This window comes from Trichomycterus rosablanca, chromosome 8 (assembly GCF_030014385.1).
Source record: "Trichomycterus rosablanca isolate fTriRos1 chromosome 8, fTriRos1.hap1, whole genome shotgun sequence".
NCBI classification, from domain to species: domain Eukaryota; kingdom Metazoa; phylum Chordata; class Actinopteri; order Siluriformes; family Trichomycteridae; genus Trichomycterus; species Trichomycterus rosablanca.
Genome location: NC_085995.1, coordinates 418,923 through 437,178, shown reverse-complemented (window position 1 = coordinate 437,178; position 18,256 = coordinate 418,923). Strand labels below are relative to the sequence as shown.

At 44.7% G+C, this 18,256-nt stretch overlaps 4 protein-coding genes across 6 annotated transcripts in view; 2 read left to right on the top strand and 2 right to left on the bottom strand.

Annotated features, from left to right (window-relative positions):
• The window catches only part of psma1 (proteasome 20S subunit alpha 1), a 35,928-nt gene extending 34,476 nt beyond the window's left edge, over positions 1–1,452 (top strand). For both annotated transcript variants that reach the window (XM_063000290.1, XM_063000289.1), the window contains exons 9-10: positions 608–712; positions 1,253–1,452. In XM_063000290.1, coding sequence (XP_062856360.1) covers positions 608–712; positions 1,253–1,312 — 165 coding nt within the window. In that variant the 3' untranslated portion in view covers positions 1,313–1,452. The remainder of the gene's footprint in view (positions 1–607; positions 713–1,252) is intronic.
• Positions 1,453–4,438: 2,986 nt separating this feature from the next.
• Positions 4,439–8,223, bottom strand: ric3b (RIC3 acetylcholine receptor chaperone b). The gene is made up of 6 exons (XM_063000288.1): positions 8,115–8,223; positions 6,838–7,046; positions 5,822–5,903; positions 5,534–5,639; positions 5,188–5,327; positions 4,439–5,025 (listed from the first exon to the last, which is right to left on the bottom strand). Exons 1-6 carry the CDS (start codon positions 8,221–8,223, stop codon positions 4,697–4,699), a joined length of 975 nt encoding a protein of 324 aa, XP_062856358.1. The 3' UTR covers positions 4,439–4,696.
• Positions 8,224–8,621: 398 nt separating this feature from the next.
• rpl27a (ribosomal protein L27a) lies at positions 8,622–12,540 on the top strand. The gene is made up of 5 exons (XM_063000296.1): positions 8,622–8,643; positions 10,550–10,613; positions 10,737–10,812; positions 10,924–11,098; positions 12,379–12,540. Exons 1-5 carry the CDS (start codon positions 8,641–8,643, stop codon positions 12,505–12,507), a joined length of 447 nt encoding a protein of 148 aa, XP_062856366.1. The 5' UTR covers positions 8,622–8,640; the 3' UTR covers positions 12,508–12,540.
• A 2,288-nt stretch (positions 12,541–14,828) lies between these two features.
• Positions 14,829–18,256, bottom strand: part of LOC134319208 (filamin-C-like) — a 31,659-nt gene continuing 28,231 nt past the window's right edge. For both annotated transcript variants that reach the window (XM_063000255.1, XM_063000256.1), the window contains 5 exons: positions 17,623–17,755; positions 17,218–17,394; positions 16,901–17,119; positions 16,085–16,297; positions 14,829–15,756 (listed from right to left, as the gene is read on the bottom strand). In XM_063000255.1, coding sequence (XP_062856325.1) covers positions 15,569–15,756; positions 16,085–16,297; positions 16,901–17,119; positions 17,218–17,394; positions 17,623–17,755 — 930 coding nt within the window. In that variant the 3' untranslated portion in view covers positions 14,829–15,568. The remainder of the gene's footprint in view (positions 15,757–16,084; positions 16,298–16,900; positions 17,120–17,217; positions 17,395–17,622; positions 17,756–18,256) is intronic.

Genomic DNA, 18,256 nt, shown 5'->3' with positions numbered 1-18,256 from the left:
CCTGCATGTAATCAGTGGATTGAGACACAGCCCATGTGGACATGACCCTATTCACACACGCAGGGTTGCCAGATTGTTCTGGCAGGACGTCTGGTGTTCAGCTTGGTTAACGGGGTCAGTAGGATTAGATAAAGCGACACTGCAGTGGAATTAAAAAGCATAAATCTGGCAACCATGCTCTCATTCTCATCCACTAGAGTTCAAATCTTAGAATGTTGTGCTTATTAAAACAAAATCCTGTGTGTAATCAGTGGATTGAGACACAGCCCGTGTGAACCCATCAGAGCTGCGTTCAGCTATTCACACACTAGCTCGGGAACAGGGTTGCCAGGTTGTTCCGGCAGTACATCTAGTGTTCGGCTTGTTTAACAGGTCAGTAGGATTAGGTAAAGCTACACTGCAGTGGAATTAAAACGCATAAATCTGGCAACCACGCTCTCATTCTCATGCACTAGAACGTGTAGAATTTTGATTTAAGCTCATTTTAAACAGACGGACACGGACCGCCACGTGTTCGGGGGTTCATAAATTGAAGGTGTATGTGTGCTGGAGTAAAAACTGAACTGCGGTGCTGCGGTAACCATGGTGACGCCGTTTCCTTTTTCAGAACGTCTCCATCGGGATCGTGGGGAAGGACATGGAGTTCACCATCTACGACGACGACGACGTGGCTTCGTTCCTCGAGGGATTGGAGGAGAGGCCGCAGAGAAAGGTTATTATTCCTCACACCGGCGCATTATTGTCTGTTTGGATATATCCAAACCCCTGTTTGCTGCACCCTGGCTGGGCGAGGGCCGCAATTCTCTCTCTGGCCACTCGTGTCCCGGGGGCGCTGTTGCAGCCGTCTCCACTTTACTGTTTAATGTCTTTATATTAAAATCAGTAAACACACCACTGCTGAGCACTTATGCTCTTGGGTTCGAATCCCAGGTGGTGGTATTGACCTGGCCCGGCACCCACACAGGCACGAGTGTGTTGAGAGGGGAATTAAGTGCCATTGTACAATAGCGACCTCTGCTGGCTGGTCGGTGATGGATGATCCGTACGTGATGCGGCTCTTTGTGAGACTATCACTGACACGTGTGGGATGTGACGTGCCCTTATTTGGGGAGGGGGTGGGGTTATCCGAGGCACCTCAATTGGGAGCTAATGGGGTTTGGGAGTCCCTGTTGTACATTTTGGTCATGTCATTGTCCTCACTGAGCCCTGACTCCATGGTTCTGAAGCGTTTGTTGGGTGTGTGTGTGTTCAGGTCGCTCCAGCAGGGGACGACGCCCCCCCGGCTGCCTCTGACGAGCCGATGGAGCACTGAGGATCACGCCGAGGATCACGTCTCGTCTGATGAGCCTCAGCGCTTCTCCTGAGTGATTTTCTGCATCTCTGTATCATCTGGAATAGTTCGGTTTTCTATCTGTACTGAGTTCAGCTCAATAAAACACTTTCCCAAAAATCCCCCCGGTCCTGCTGTGACTTCATTCTACAGGGGCGGGCGGGGGGGCGGGCGGGTGTACGCCCACTGGGGTCCTGTTCTTAAATCCACCTGTTCTGAAATACTCTATATGGTCATTTACGTTTACAGTATTTAGCGGACGCTTTTATCTAAAGTACTGTGACAGTACACAGTCTGAGCAATTGAGGGTTAAGGGCCTTGGTTAAGGGCCCAACAGCAGCAACCTGGCAGTGGTGGACCCTCTGATCACTGGTCCAGTACCTTAACCACTAGGCTACAGCTGGTCAAAAGTATGTAGACACCGATCCCCACCAATCCAAATCGTTGAGGTCGGGTGTTTCAGCCACACCCATTACTAAGAGATGCATGATATAGATGAGGATGGGCGTGTCTTTACTTTGATCTACGTACCTGATTTGGCGAGGCTGAGAGCGCCCCCCAGTGGTCACATTTGTAGAACATCAATGATTTTATCCAAAGTGACTTAGAATTGTGACTGTCAAGCAATTGAGGTTGAAGGGCCTCGCTCAGGGGGCCAAACAGTGGAAACTTGGCAGTGGTGGGACTTAAACCAGTGACCTTCTGATTATTAGTCCCGTGCCTAATCGCTAGGCTACGACTGCCCAAACCAAACAAAATCCAGCATTTCACATTACAGTAAGAACAGTGCAGCAGCAGTGAAGCGTGGTGGTGGTAGTGTGATGTAGGGACGCTTTGCTGCTCCTGGATCAGGACGACTTGCAGTTATTAAGAAAACAATGAATTTCAATCTACCAGAAAGTTCTTGGAGGTAAGTTCACCAGTCCGTGAGCTGAATCTGAGGTGTGATCGGGTTCTGGTGGGACCTGAGAGCAGCAGCTCTGATGATGACGAGTGGAGCTCAGATTCCAGATAAACGTGCTGCACCCAGGTACTGAGGGTGCAAATACTTTTTCACAAGTGTAATGAACTCTGAGTGATAAACGCAGTGATACATGAACCTCCTCAGTGTGCAGGTAACGTCTACCAATGTGGAGCTCGTGGTTTAATGCACCAGTAGATGTTGTTCACACCCGCGCTAAGATCTTGAGCTCTTGGGCTCGAACTGAGGAAGCTAAGGGGGGATTTCATGTGCATTACTGATAGCTGGATTTAGGCGGTTTGTCCCAGTATTCATGACAGATCTTCTCCAGCTCCATCAGGAAGGATGGAGAGGGTCTGAACTGCCTCCTCACGTTTATGTGCTTTTGCTGAGCCACCTCGGCTGCTGTCGACTGGCTGTGCCTGAGGGTGGGATGTTCGAACGGGTTCATCGTTGCTCGTACATTTGCGACCTCTGCTGGCTGCTCGGGGCGCCGCACGAGAGATGGTTGATTCACGGATAGCCGTGCGTGACCCTCCAGATGAATTATAGGCTAACAGGAAGGTCATCAGACACTTTACGAGTGGTAAGAACTTGTCGTTAAACATTTAGCATGTCGCTCTGCTGTGCTAAAGCTAACTCGCAAGAAGAAATCGTAGCGCTAAACGTGTAAAAAAGGCACAACACGCTAGGATTCCAGTTTCTGATGTTTTTATTCAGGGGGTGTGAATACTTGTGTGGTCCTCCGTTAGTGCAAAATAATAAACATAACGCTTCATCTTGTTACGTAATTGAGTGCTAACAGCGCCCCCTGGTGGAGGAACTTTCACCTGCTATATGTGAGTGAGATGCACAAAAGTATTGGGACGCCCGTCTATTTACCGAATTCTTGAGTTTCAGCCACAACAGTCACTAACAGGTGTAATCAATCAGTGATATAGGTCAGGGGTTTTCAACCTTTTTGGACATGCGCTCCCCTTCGTGTGCCAACCGTGAACTTGCGCCCCCCTCCCCCACCTTGCACCACGCCCCCCTCCCCTTCGTCAACCACCGCACAGAAATCATTGAGAAGCTTCTGACGAGCTAAAATAACGTCATTAATGTTGTGCACATCGTACATACGATGCAATTTTGCTGATTGAAGATATTTACTTTAAAAAGATAATACAGTCCGACCCCATCAGAGCCGATTCTATCAGCACGTTATATAAGTTCGTGGTTCACTTCGGTAAATCATAAGCGGTTCTTGCTATTTGATGTAGATGAGAACAGAAAACGTTACTTCACAGAGTCAAGCATAGACAAAAGTTCATCAATTACTAAGTTGGTTAGTTCGGGATCATCTGCTCTGACTGAAAACGTTTAGCTCCACGGGCAGGACGACTCTGACTCTGTGCTAATACTCAGTATAATTAAGCCGGAGCTTTTTAAGGTAAGCGAGTCACACAGAATGTTCTGTAGTAGTTGGTGTTTATTTACAACCGCATCATTCATTATAACAGTAAACACGGAGAGATAACTGAGAAAAGAAACTTACGCTGCACTGAAAATGAATCGACTCCTGAATCACTTATAATCGATACTGTGAACAGAGCGTCTCTCTTAAAGACACACACACGTCCTATAACAGCGGTCGTTGCTTTTGACACCGGTTATCTTCACTGTTTGCTCTATTTTGAAGGTTTTTTTCAGACGGAACTGAATAACATTAAACGTGCGTGTGAGCGTGGTCAGTTAGAGTAATGAGATCTGTCTCCCGTGGGTGAAAAATGAATTGCGCGCCCCACAGGTTGAAAACCCCTGATATAAAGGACATGATGTGCTTCTGGCCCTGCAGTAACAGTTTAGGGAAGGTCCTTTCCTGTTCCAGCATGAGCGAACTCCTAAGCATGAACAAGAAACTCCAGTGTCCTGCACAGAACAGCTCTGGGATGAACCGGAACATCGACTGATCAGTCAGCACCCAGCTGTACAAATGCTCAGCACAAATCCCCACAGACACACTTCTGAGAAGTTCTAACTGACAAGATCACATAAAGGTCACAATTTAATACTGTTTGTGTTTGAAACGGGGCGTCCACATACTTTTGGTTGTATTGAGTCTGACGTCTATACGTCCTACGTCGCTTTACCCTTGCAAAGGATTGTGGGCTTTCCACCGAGTCCTTACTGGATCAAACTCAATATTCAGGGTTTGATTTTGAGGAACCTTCAGCTGTTTGATGATTGTTGGAGATCAGCTGTAGGATCTGAGGTCAGTCAGTGGAAGACCAGTTTAGTTCAGTGAGGAACATTTTCTGGGTGAGGACGTTCTGAAGATCACAGAAGATCTTTGGTTTACCAGCATGCAAAGAACAAAAGAACAGAGACCATCATCATCATCATCATCATCATCACATGATCCCTCAGTCAGACTGTCCGGTTCCTCCTTCTGGGTCTCTCCTGGTCCTGCGTCTGATCCCGTCTCCAGAAAACGAGCCATCATCAGCTTCAGTCTGGTAACATGAAAGCTCTGGCATCATCTCAGCTGGTTCCTCAGACGGTTCTTCAGCACTGAGGTGGTCGTGTACAGTTTCATCAGCAGGAAGGTTCTGGTTCTGGTTCCTCTGGTAGCAGTGAGGTTGTTCGTGGATCCACCTCTCTCCTCCGCGCTCGTCCGTGTCTCCCTCAGCGTCTCCGTTGTGGAGGTTACAGCAGTGATGAACGCAGCTTCTCAGGGTTTCATCAGGATCATCTGTTCAAGATATAACAGAAACCCCCAGCAGCTTTTTATATGGGCACAGAGAAGTCAGCAGCTGTAATGATTTAAAGTTTGGTGCCGTTCTGAAGCTCCAGATGAATCCTCGATGTTGGTACGTGTGTGTGTGTGTGTGTTTGGTCGAGCAGGCTGGCGTACCTGCACATCTGTGATGATAAAACCCCTGCGTGCGCTCTGAGGGTATCCCCTCCACCAATCGTCCCTCCTGCATCACGCGTGTGATCTCCCTCAGCCGCAGGAGAAGTTTCTCCTCCTGATCCTCCTCCTCACCCCCCACACTGCAGCACACACACAACATCAAAGGCTTTCAGTCCCGTCACGTCACCAACACACACCATCACCGGGTTTACACGCCTGCACGATGCTGCCACCACCACGTTTCACTGAGAGAAAGGTATCAGTCGGGTGATGAGCAGTGCCAACAGGAGGCGCTGTTTCACCCCCCCCCCCCCGGTGTTTATACAGTGAGTGTTGAGTGCTGAACCTGTGCAGTGAGCTGGTGCTCTGAGCTCGAGCTCTGGTTACGATCCTCTCCATCACCTCCTCCGTCTCCATCAGCCTCTCCTGCAGCTGAGTCAGCTCGAAATCCGCTACGCCGCAACACAAGCACGACAAAAATCAAACAACGAAGGGTTAAAGGGGACGGGTGTTGAGCTGGGAAGTCTGACATGTTTGTGTTTGTGAGCAGAACATGTGTAGATGAGGTTTTCTCAGTCTGAGCAGTGTACAGTAGAACGGTTCAGTCTGTGTGCTCTGCTGAGGTGGAACTCACTGATTTTTCTCCTCAGGTTTTCGGATCGGACTGTGGGGAATCTGCTCTCGTGAGGTTTGGTGGTTTTACCTGAAGACGTGATCTGCAGGAGAGAAAGAGAAAGTTTGATTTTAATCACACTAAATTAGACTAGCCACTACCGCTGGGGTCCAGGGTTCGAATCCCTGGCGGTGCTGTCAGACAGTCGGGCGTCTGCATACAGACAGACATGACCGCTATTGAGAAAGAGAGAGAGGACGGGGGTTGGCGAGGTCCTGCGATGGACTGATGTTCTCTTCGGGGTGCTGCATTGCATCCAGTGATTCTAGGGAAGCTGGACCCACCAAGACCCTGACCAGGATGACTAGACGAGACTTAAGTGTGCTCTGAATGCCGTGCTGCAGTGCAACATGGGTGCCGAGTCCGAATCCTAAACATCGTTTCAGCTCACCATAATTATCCAGGTCAGGAGTTTCAGTCACACTCATTCTCGACAGGTGTATAAAATCAGATATATAAACTGTAGCAACAGTTTAGGGAAGGCCCTTTTCTGTTCCAGCATGGCTGTCCCTTGGTGCTTGAAGCAGGGTCCATATGGACGTGGTTTGTTTTGATAAGTTTGGTGCACACATGAGCCACACAGAGCCCCGACGTCAACCTTATTAAACACCTCTGGGATGAATTGGAATTTCAACTGTGAGCCGGACATTCTGATCCAACATCACTGCCCGAGCTCACGAAAGCTTTCTGTATGTCCTTATATTAATGGTTTGCATGGTGGCTAAGCGGGTAGCACTGTCGCCTCACAGCAAGAAGGTTCTGGGTTCGATCCCTAGGTGGGGTGGTCCAGTCTGGGTCCTTTCTTGTGTTTGATATAAACTTGTGAACTGATGAATCTTGTGTAATGAGTAACTACCGTTCCTGTCATGAATGGAACTAAAAGTGTAAAACATGACGTTAAAATATTAATAAACAAACATATAAACAATATATGGGGTGTCCACATACTTTTGGGAACATGTTGTATGAATTCTAACCTTGAAGATGATGTAGAGGATGTAGAGGAGGATGCCGAATCCGTACACCGGGATGATCTGCCCCGCCAGGTTGGATTTGCCTCCACCGGCCGTGCTGCCCTTCGCCCTGGCGATGGCCTCGGGGTTATGAGGTCTATTCCCTCCCGTTCCTCGAGAGGTTCCTGGGACAGGTTTTCTCTGAAGCATTGGGGGGAACAGACCGGCGGGACCTGCCAAAAAACAGATTATTAGTGCTGTACTGGACCAGGAACATCAACACTGTTTGTAATGTAACGTCACTTTATTATGTAGCTCATGCTGCTCTCTGCTGAACGCTTTTACATTTTAACTCCATTTTCTGTTGTTTAACCCCGAGGTGGTTCTGACAGAAACCTGTTCACCCACCCGAGGTTGAATCCTGCAGGATGAGAATGCAGTGCCAACGATGCTGCTCCTACTAGATGTGACGGGTCCCTGGCGTGTTTGAACCAAAAATGTCCAGAACTTACAACGGACTTTATCACAGACTGGACTGAATAATGAAAAACTCCAAGTGTTTGCATTATTATTATTATATTATTTTTTGTGAGTTATAACATTTAGTTCAATTTAATTTTGTGTTTGTATGATTTGTGTAGTCCAATTTATTCAAATGATTCTCCAGGCCACCCGAGGAGGACGGGGGTCCCTGCTGAGTCTGGTTCCTCTCAAGGTTCCTTTCTGTAATTTTAAGGGGTTTTTTCCTGCCACTGTCGCCCTCGGCCGCTCTACAGAAGGTTTTCAGTCTGTCGGTCCTGGATTCTGTAAAGTTGCTTTGAGACGATGTCTATTGTAAAAAGCGCTCTATAAATAAATTTGACTTGACTTGAGGTTACAGTTTTACATTTCCTAACAAACCCTGATGATTTTAAATCCTTCACAAATTAAAACCACGTGTTTTTACATCAGGATCGATCTCGATCTCCTCCAGATTCCTGCTGCATGTGTGCTTTAGCAAAATGTTGATGAATTATCATTTTTAGAAATTAAAAAATGCTTTTGTGTGTATGTATGAGAAATGTTGAAATAAAAACATGATTTCAGACAGAAACTGCTGTTTAGAACAACTGAATTAGAAATGAGAAGAAAAAGCATCATGTTTCAAATGCTTTTACATGCAGCTCTGGTATTATCTGAATGTTCCATATCATCTATACACTATGAGCTTTATTATTATTATTATTTTATTTATTATTATTGTTGTTGTTGTTGTTATGAGTATGATGATGATGATGATGATGATGATTTACCTTCAGTACTGCTCGAGTCTCTCTTGTTTCCTGATAAAAGCATCTTAGGAAGCAGCAGCGCCACACACAGAACCACACAGCACACCAGAGTCACCTTCTGAAATGTAGACATCGACATGTTTACTGTTTCTATAGAATTATAACTGATTTATAGCTGATTTATATGATATTTATATTAATGATACTCGAGCAGGAGCTCATTCTATCTCCCAGTGATAACGCTGCAGGTGCGTCAGCCAATAGGAATCCGAGCTGCTATTACGTCACGCCGGTTTGGAGAGGTGATAGAGGAGCGTAACTATATAAATATATTTCTCTAATACGTGTTCAATGTGATTTATTATTAACATTATAAAGACTTTATAAATAAATCGAACCTTTCAGCAATTATCGTACCATAAAGACGATATTAAAACCTGCAGTGCTTCCACCAGACCGACAGGCGGCGCTTTGAACGCGACATGAAAGCCTCCTGAAGTCTCGCATTAACTCGCGAGATTTGCGCTCCTCCCTCCTCTTTCCGTTCTCCTCCAAGATGGTAGGTGCTGCTCCTCTCTCCTCTCACCCGAACCTGCCGTTAAATCCGCTTTAATCCTGTTATTAATCCGCACTGAATCCACACACAACTACATTAAACTTTATTATTATTTATTAGTGACGCTGTTTGCTCAGAATTGAAGAGATTTACTGTCGGAAAGTGTTAAAAGTAGCTTGTGTTGGTGTGTAGGCGCTCGGTACTGCGGCCGCTGACTAACGAGTCCGTGTTAATATATAAATATAATCACATTTATAACCCGCTGTGTATTATTCATAATAATTAATATATTTAATTATATTTTACCCTGAGCTGTGCTATATTAGCACGTTAGCTTAGAATCAGTTGACGCCGAGTAGCATTAAAGCTAACGATGCTAACTAACTAAAGCTTCACTCTCTCGGGTTGTGGTAAAGTTATTAAAACTATAAATAATAAATGCAAATTGTCGAATGAACCATCTTAATCAAATGTGTAGAAGCTGTAAGTACAGTAAATAATGTATATAACGTTTAAAGCTGCAGTAAATCGTTCTAACTTCATATTATACAAATATTTAAAATGTTTATTTACTCTTTCACTTGTGGGTTCAGTGTAAAAACAATATTTATGTTTTTATTTGAACTGTAAATGATAAATCAGTGGTAGGTGGTGATACATGTAGTCAGTGATTAAAGCTGCAGTTTGTAAATAACTAATAATTATTATTATTTACATTTGACACATTTTTATCCAAAGTGACTTACAGTAGTGGGACAGTATGTTGTCTTAGGAATCGAGAGTTAAGGGCCTCGCTCAAGGGCCCCGCTCAAGGGCCCAACAGTGGCGACCTGGCACTGGTGGGGCTTGAACCGGCGACCTTCTGATTACTAATCCAGTACCTTAACCATTAGGCTACAGGGGCCCTAAACTGGCATTTAATGTTTTGATCTGTAAATATTTAACATTGTTGGACATTGGCAGTGATTAAAGCTGCGGTGTGTAACCTCAGACTGTGACATGACTGCAGTAGGGATGTTTGTTGTTTTCTGTGGGTCAGCAGGTTACAGACTGCAGCTTTAAGCACCTGCTGTTTAGTCAATGATGTTTTTAAACTGTCATTTATCCAATTACAGTTTGCATCCATATCATAACCTGTATTGCACAGGATGCTTTTATAACTCTTCACATATTACATATTTTAATTATATTTATTACCTACAGTCATACTTACCTACTTCATAATAATTTTTTCCAATGTACCTTGAGCTGCTGTAATGCGTGACTCCCTTTGGGATTAATAAAGCGATCGATCTATCTTTATTAAGAATCCGCGGTCGCTTTCACAACCCCTGATCTGGTCCAGGAGAGTTAGATCAGCGCTGACTTCTTCCCCAAATCTGCGCCGCTTTTTATCACCTGTCGGCGTCGGGTTCCTACACAGAGCTGTATCACGTGTAAGCTCCTAGTGACCTGGCTCTTTCATCCAGGCGTCTATAGGACAGGATTTACACATTGATGCTCCAGCAGAGCTCAGAAATACACACTGATTGATTACAAATAGATTTTTGGCTCTCGGGTCATGAAGTCAAGTCAACTTTATTTATATAGCGCTTTTTACAATATACATTGTCTCAAAGCAACTTTACAAAATCCAGGACCAACAGATACAAAAACCCCTGTTGAGCAAGCCGAGGGCGACTGTGGCAAGGAAAAACTCCCTGAAAATTACAGGAAGAAACCTTGAGAGGAACCAGACTCATGAAGCTGAATGTTTCTTGGTATCTGGGAGAGTTAATAGACTGAGGAGCTGATGTGGGTTGTATTACTGTAGGATTTATTAGTTCTTTATCTCTCTTGCTAGTTATGAACGTGAATTCGTGCAGAATCTGAAGCCGAGTCTAAATCTGAGTTTTTTTAACTTTTCTAGCCTACCAGGACTACGAAGACCAGGAAGCTCCGTGGCCACGTCAGCCACGGACACGGTCGTATCGGTGAGTATTAAAGACCGTCTGTGGGGACACACACAGTTCTCACACATCTGGAGAATAACATTCAAGAGAAATAATTCCCCAAACACTGAGGTATCTTCTCTGTGTGTGTGTGTGTGTTTACAGGTAAGCACAGGAAACACCCTGGAGGTCGTGGTAATGCCGGTGGCATGCATCACCACAGAATCAACTTCGACAAATAGTAAGTCGGCACGCACGGGATGGCCGGCGCGTGCTTCCTCCACCTGTAGTGATTTCTCCGCTCGTCTCGGGTTCTTCAGTTCTGATCTTGTTCTCTTCTCGTGTTCCTCAGCCACCCTGGGTATTTTGGAAAGGTGGGTATGAGGCACTACCACCTGAAGAGGAACACCGTCTTCTGCCCCACCATTAACCTGGATAAACTCTGGACTCTGGTCAGCGAGCAGACGAGAGAGAACCACGGCAAGAAACCCGAGGGTCCCGCTCCCGTCATCGACGTGGTCCGCGCTGTGAGTACTTCAGCTCTCCTGTTTCAGAAACGAAACAAAAAACAGAGTAAAATGGTTCTGATAGTCCTGGTTAGCCGTCTGGCATGATCAGTAGACCTAACGGCATGTTTCCAGGATGAGTCTCTGTATTTTGGGTGGTGCGGTGGTTTAATGAGCTAACCACCCATCACCTCGGAGCTCTCGGATTCTAATCGAGGCTGTGTCATCGAGGCTATTGGCCGTGCCAGAGGGAGGAAGGGTTGGGTGTGGTTTCTCCTCACTGCTCTGGGCACCAGCACTAGTGGTGGGTGATTTTGGGAGGTCATTCATGTCATTGTATATCTGAAATTTTACAGGAGAGGAAAGGAATCTAAACAAACAAGCTGCTCACAGTTGGCATGTTTTAAGGGAGATATTGTTTTGATTTTCATGCGTTATTAACTGTGTTGACCCCTCAAGGAGTTAAACTTCAGGTTTTAATGAGCAGGCGGGTCACACACACACACGGTGCAGATGTTACCAGTTCAACCAACAATCTTATGGCGTCCCATTAAGTTATGCACCGTGTGACATCACATCAGCATGTCTGTGCTTTATTGTATGTAAAACGTAGTGAAGGTAGCAGTGATGTGGAATAGAAACTGTAAACCGAAGCAGTTCTGTGGTCAGAATGTAGATTGGTGACCCCTTCACGGTGGTGGGGTCGGTCCACTGTACTGACCAACGATTTGGACGGTTTTTTCACAAACCTGTCCATCTAGAAACGTGAAGATCAAGTTGGTTGGCTTCAATCTTTAATCGTCAGTCAAATCTTAGAGCTATGAGGCTACAACCAGTTATTCCAGGATCAGGGAATATGGGGTTGCTCTCAATAATGCAGACCTGCTCTCTGTTTCACAGCTCGACAGTCGCCAGGCTTCTAATTTAAGGTGGAATGAAAGAGTTCCGGGTTTTGTGCAACAGTGAGAATCAGTTTTACTCTCTGTTCTGTCTGTATTTTGCTTCTGACGACAGATAAACCATTTGTCTCGTTGGCGAAGCTTGAGCTCAGCAGCAAGCTGTGAAGTTTCTTGACGTTTTAAAATGTTATTTTTAACCGGCAGAGTAAAGGTGCAGTCACATGATGCATCAACAGCTTTTGTGCCTACTTACTGTAGTAAAAATCCCTACAGTGTAGTGGGAGGGTTGTAGTGAACTAGGGGGTTGTTTGGTGCAGCAGTAGCCAGGCATCCGATTGGGCGTCTACATAGACGTCATTTGTCTGAGGTTCTGTCTCATAACTGGTGTTTTGTGTGTTTCAGGGTTACTTCAAGGTGCTGGGTAAGGGGAAGCTGCCCAAACAGCCCGTCATCGTCAAGGCCAAATTCTTCAGCAGAAGAGCAGAGGAGAAGATCAAAGGAGTGGGCGGAGCCTGTGTGCTCACTGCATAAACTGTCGTTTTTGCAAATAAACTATTAAAAAGATTTTTTGTTATGGATGTTTTATTTAAATCATTTATAATTTGTCTTATTTTGGTTTCAGGAAGCTTTATTAGATTTTATCCCAGCGTATTTTTTAATTCATTTTAATTTTTATATCTCTGCGTACACTAGCCAAAAGTATTTGGACACCTGACCACAAGCTTGTTAGGCGTCCCATTTCAAAAACAAGTGGTATTAAAATAGTGACCCTTGGTCATCTTTCCAGCTAAAAATAAACAGGCACCCTCGTTTGAAGGATTCTCTGTGGGAGTTTGTGCCCATTTAGTCTAAAGATGGCACTGATTTTGGTCAAGGAAGTTTTGGTTGGTGTTCCGGTTCATCCCAGAGCTATTGAGTTCAGGGCTCTGTGCAAGACACAGGAGCTTCTTTAAATCAAGCTTTTCTTAATGTCTTACCTGTGTTACTGTGTAAAAAATTAGAATAGAATTTTTATTGTCACTATACACAGGTACAATGAAATTTGGAACGGCATCTCCAATAGAGTAGCAGCAGTAGGGAAAAGACCGTAGTAGTAAAATCACAAACATTATTTACACAAAAATAAGATAAAAATAAAAAATCTTTACACTTAAGTAAATTTACATTTGTAGCTATAAATATTAAATACTGACTGTAAATGCTGCATTTAGAGAGAATAGTGTATAGTGTGTAAGATGGTGTATCTACCTAGTATGTCTATGAAGCAGCAGGTCTCGGGGGTTCAGTTTTATAGCTTCAGAATCTACTTTTATATAAAATGGAAAATTAATTCCATCAGAACAGACGCTGAAGGTCCACAGTAATTTCGCTCATCCTCAGCTTTTTCACAAAATCTCGCTTCTGCTACCCTTAGCTTTCCATCAAACCCATCACAAGTCCACGTTTCAGTTTGTTATTAATCACCTTATCTGAGGTATTAAAGTTGTTCAAAGGGAGACGCCAGTTTATAATCGCACTTGGTTTCACTAATCATTTCACCAGAACAACCAGTAAAAGGTTTACTCTCCACGTTAAGTCCCAACACCAATCAGAAGCAGACAAGTTGTAAATTCCAAAGCAGGCCCAAACTTAACCCAACAAGTTGCTCCAGAGCTTTAACGGGATGTGTTAACATGAGCGTGTGTCCAAATTTTTAGAGGATATTCAAGATGGACCTGTTTTTTTTTTGATGATGGTTGAGATCATTTTTATTAAGTTCTGGTTGGTTTGAGGTTTTTGATCCCAACTGTACTGGTAAAAGTAGACCATGAGTTTCTAGTAGCACCTTTATTTCTGTTACTGGAGTAAAAACAGCAATAATATTTGGGTTTAATGAGGGAACAATATTTTGTTCAGTGGTTGTCAAAACCAGTGGTGATGTTTTTTTTAAACCACCAGGTGAAGCATTTGTTTGGCTGAAAAAGCTTTCTGAGTAGAGTAAAACCAGTCAGGGTTCCTCATCCTGAGTGAGAATTTAACATCTCATTATTATCTCATTAACATCTCATTATCTGTCATGTCGGATTTTCACTATAACTGGGTTTGAACACTGAAGCCTATATTCCTAACAGAACAGCGAATCTTTACCCAATCACGTTACACCAACATCTCAATTCTGCCTAGCAACAGCACTCTATTGGTCAGCTTGCAGTTTGCTTAAGTTAACTGAATCTTTATTGGCTCAGGATGCAGATAAGCCCCGCCTCCTTAAGACTGCACACAAAGCGTTCTGAAGTCATTTCAATTAATCGAAGCGCTTTTTCATGTAAGTATTATTTTTCTTTTTCTTTCTTTTGTTTAACATTATATTATTATGTTGCTGATGATTTATTTTAAGTTGAAGTATAAAGTATTAAAATGTAGTTTTAGGTGAGAAATATTGGAATTGTACGATGGTTACAGCAGCAGCAACAGCAGTTAAGTGATTTGTTTGTGTAAAAAATCATCAAATCAGAATAACTTTACAATCTGGAGCAGATTTTACTGTTTATTAAGAAACCTAAACGAAATTACTGACACATTTATATTGCTGTCTTTTTAAACATGAATGAAACACACACTTACACTTACAGTTAGCCTGAATGCAGGTCAGGTAAACCGGAGCACCCAGTGGAAACCAACGCATACACATGGAGAACATGCAAACTCCATACAGAAAGAACTTGAGCCCAGGCCCTTCTTGCTTGTGAGATGACAGTGCTTCCCATCTTCACCATTACCATCACCAGCCACCCCATCATCAAACCAGTACAAATAAACCTCCAAAACTTCATATTAGATCTAAAACAAAATGAATTCAAACCAGCCGACAGTACTGATTCATCAGTGAAATCTTTATTAGATCTGCAACTGGTTAATATAAGAAAAGAATCACTCTCAATCAAGCTTATAAAACCACAAAACACACAGAAACGAAACGGTTTACTGTATCAGATCCTTCATACACACTGCTGCTGCTGCTTCTCCTAAAATCAGATTCAACGTCTGATACAGAGATTATCAACGTAAAAGTGCTTTTTTAAATCATTAATGAAAACCTGCTGATGCACGTCAATACTACAATCAGATCAGAACAAAAACCCAAACAGGATTCTAATATTACACCGTGAGGTCCAGTACGGTTTCTAAACAGGCCTGTCTGAACTCAGAATGAGGAGGGGTGTCTACATACTTTTGATCATGTAGTGTTTGAGCTGATGAGCTGATGTTCCTCACATTAGTGTTTTTATTAAATTGAATTCCAGGATCCAGATCCGGATCTAATCCAGACTGAATTGGAATTTCATTGGTGTGTCTCTCAGCTCATAAAATTCCCACTCTGAGATCAAATGGACTTTCCCACTCTTTTCCAAAAAGTTGTTATTGTGAATATTGGGCTACGTGGACAGGCGGGTGTTAGGAACAGTATTGGAACACAGCTGTAACCTAACTAAACTACGTTACGGTGATTTTCCTATCTAAAAAACATCTTTAATGTTCAGTAGTGCATTGTGGGATAAATGGGGGGGAGGTGAGGTTGTATAGGGGTGTTGAGGATTTAGGGCACTGTAATTTAGGGTACGTTAATGCGGAAGGGGCTTCCGGGAACTGCTTCATCCCCCCACTTGACGATGACCGTGTAGTTTCCTTTCTCCTTCACCGTGTAGGTGACGTTGTAGAGCTTCGAGCCCAGGTGCTTCACATACACATCTTCACAAGGCGTCCTCGGTCCATGAACCCCCACCATCAACATGTTCGTACCTACAGCACACAAACAGGACCAACTTTATTAACTACAAACCTACTTTCAAAAAGTTGGGACAGCAGGTAAAATGGAAATAATAACAAAACACAGTGATACAGCCAATGATATAAAATAGATGACAATTCAAACCGTGACAACAGTTAAGATCTTTACTTGTTCCAGAATTACTCTGCCCCTGTGAACAATGTGATGCCCATAAAAACTCCATCCCAAGTTCTTCACCTCCATCTTAAACACCAGTAATGATTTTTAATCAGTACTGAATAAATCACAGCCGATGTCGTGACGCTAGCCTAGCTCTCGTGAGTACATGGTGGTTCTGACCTGCTTTGCTGCAGTCGACGGTGAACATGTTCTGCTGGCCGATGAAAGCTCTGCACAGTCCGGCTCCCTGGCACACCACCTTACTGGCATCCGAGTTCACAGACATGCTGGGTTTGGCGCTGTACGCTCCCGAAATCTTAGAGCTCTGAGTGACTGATTCCACCAACACTGACGAGGTCTCGTGGAGACTGTGCCCACCGGACAGACGAACACCTAAGGGGATGTGAACATAAACACACACGTGTCAGACCTGGAGCCTCTTGGGCTGTGGTACCATTCCGTCCAACACTGAGTGATCGGTGTGAGAGTGTAGAATCACATTACAGGTCTGGAACTAGTTTTTGAGAGGGAAAAGGGAAAGGTTGTGATGTGTCAGTGGTTGGAATTCTCAACCTTTTCCAAGGGCCAGAAATATGTGGACGCCCCTCCTTATTATTGTGTTCAAGTGTTTCAACCTCAGCTATTGCTAACAGTTTGTGGAAGGGCCTTTCCTGTTCCTGGATGACTAGTTTGGTATAGAGACCTCTACTGGCCAGCACAGTCTCAATCTCAACCTTACTGAGCGTCTTTGGGATGAATTGGAATGTCATTTGCGAGTCAGGTCTTCCTGTCCAACAGCGGTGCTGGGTCAGGGCTCTAGAGTTCCTCCACATTGAACTGGTCAAACCACGTCTTAATGAACCCTGCTTTGTGCACATGGTCACAATCATGCTGGAACTGATGAAAAGGGCCTTCCCCAAACTGTTGGCAATGAGTCTGGACACACTAAATTAAATTAAATAAATTGGACTGTGTGTGTTCCGTCGCTGAGCGTACCTGTGACTTTAGCTTTGAAGGGACTGCCCACGATGTGCTGCGGCCCCCCGTATTTAATGGAGATCAGGTAGTTGCCGGGCGCCATGGGGGTGTAGGTGATCTTATATCCCTCCATACATTCCGAACAGTCCATTTTCACCTTGGAGGGCCCGTCGATGGACACCGACAGAGCGCCGGATCCAGCGTTACAGGTGTTCACCACGAACTCGGCAGGTGCACCTGAGAGAACAGAAGATCAGGTGAACTGAAGCGAAAGGTTCTGAGCTAATAATCAGGCTGATTTCTGATTGGTCGAAAAAGGTGCGGGTGTGTCCTACCTGTGCAGCCCGCCTGCAGTCCGGCCCCGTAGGCCGAAACCAGCCCGGGATCTCCGGCGTGGCCCGTGTCTCCCACTCGCACGTGGAACGGACTGCCTGGAATATGGCTCCCGTTCAACTTGACGTCGATGGAGTGAACGCCGTTCTCTCTGGGAATGAAGCGGATGGCGCTCTTATCTGTGGAGACACCGGAACACGTCCAGTCTGATACAGGTACACTACAGGTCAAAAGTATTCGGACACCTGACCGTGAGCTTGTCGGACATCCCGTTTTAAAAACAAATTGTATTAAAACTGTGTAGTGACGCTCAGAAAGAACAACAGCAGCTCTTCTGAGAAGCTTCTCACAAGACAAGATTGTCTGTGTATGGGAATTTGTGCCCAATTAGTGGTGGCGAGACCTACCTGCGTCCACATCAGTAACGTAACACTCCTCCACCACTCCTGAGGGACTGTGCACTTTGGCGTCGATCACCCCTCTCGCGCCGTTACGCTGGACCGCAAACGATGCCTCCTGGTTCACCCTCAGATCCTTCTCCTTCAAATGAAACAAGACATACAGCGTAAATACAGTGTACGATAGACATATAACCAAAAGTATGTGGACACACGATCATGAGCCTGTTGGAATCCTGTTCCAATTCATTCCAATTCATCCCAAAGGCGCTATTGGGCTTAAGGCCACTGAAGTTCCTCCACACCATGTTTATTTATTAACCGCTCATGCTGGAACAGGGAAGATCTGAGTCCTTCACGTCACTCTGGAGGAATCTGAGCTTCACTCTTCTTCATCAGAGCTGCTTTTAGGTCTCACCAGGTCACAACATCTCTACTGGGTTCCAGTCAGGACTCTGTTCAGATTCTGAAGCTGCTTTCGTATGTTGGATCTCTGTCCTGCTGCAGAACCCAGTCACTCTTCAGATTCAGCTCATGGACAGATGAAGCATGGACTGACCCTAGCTAAGGCTTGAGATGTCAGCACCTCTTTAGATGTTTTCTGGAATTCTTTGTGATCTACATTTAGGCATCTGTCAGCCAA

Excerpts from the sequence above, each read along its gene's own strand:
- ric3b (XM_063000288.1), bottom strand. The coding sequence starts at position 8,223 with ATGTCGATGTCTACATTTCAGAAGGTGACTCTGGTGTGCTGTGTGGTT. Across the intron at positions 7,047-8,114 it reads AAACAAGAGAGACTCGAGCA|GTCCCGCCGGTCTGTTCCCC; the intron begins GTACTGAAGGTA and ends GTTTTTTGGCAG. Across the intron at positions 5,904-6,837 it reads TCCTCTACATCATCTTCAAG|ATCACGTCTTCAGGTAAAAC; the intron begins GTTAGAATTCAT and ends TCTCTCCTGCAG.
- rpl27a (XM_063000296.1), top strand. Across the intron at positions 10,614-10,736 it reads CCACGGACACGGTCGTATCG|GTAAGCACAGGAAACACCCT; the intron begins GTGAGTATTAAA and ends GTGTGTTTACAG. Across the intron at positions 11,099-12,378 it reads TCATCGACGTGGTCCGCGCT|GGTTACTTCAAGGTGCTGGG; the intron begins GTGAGTACTTCA and ends TGTGTGTTTCAG.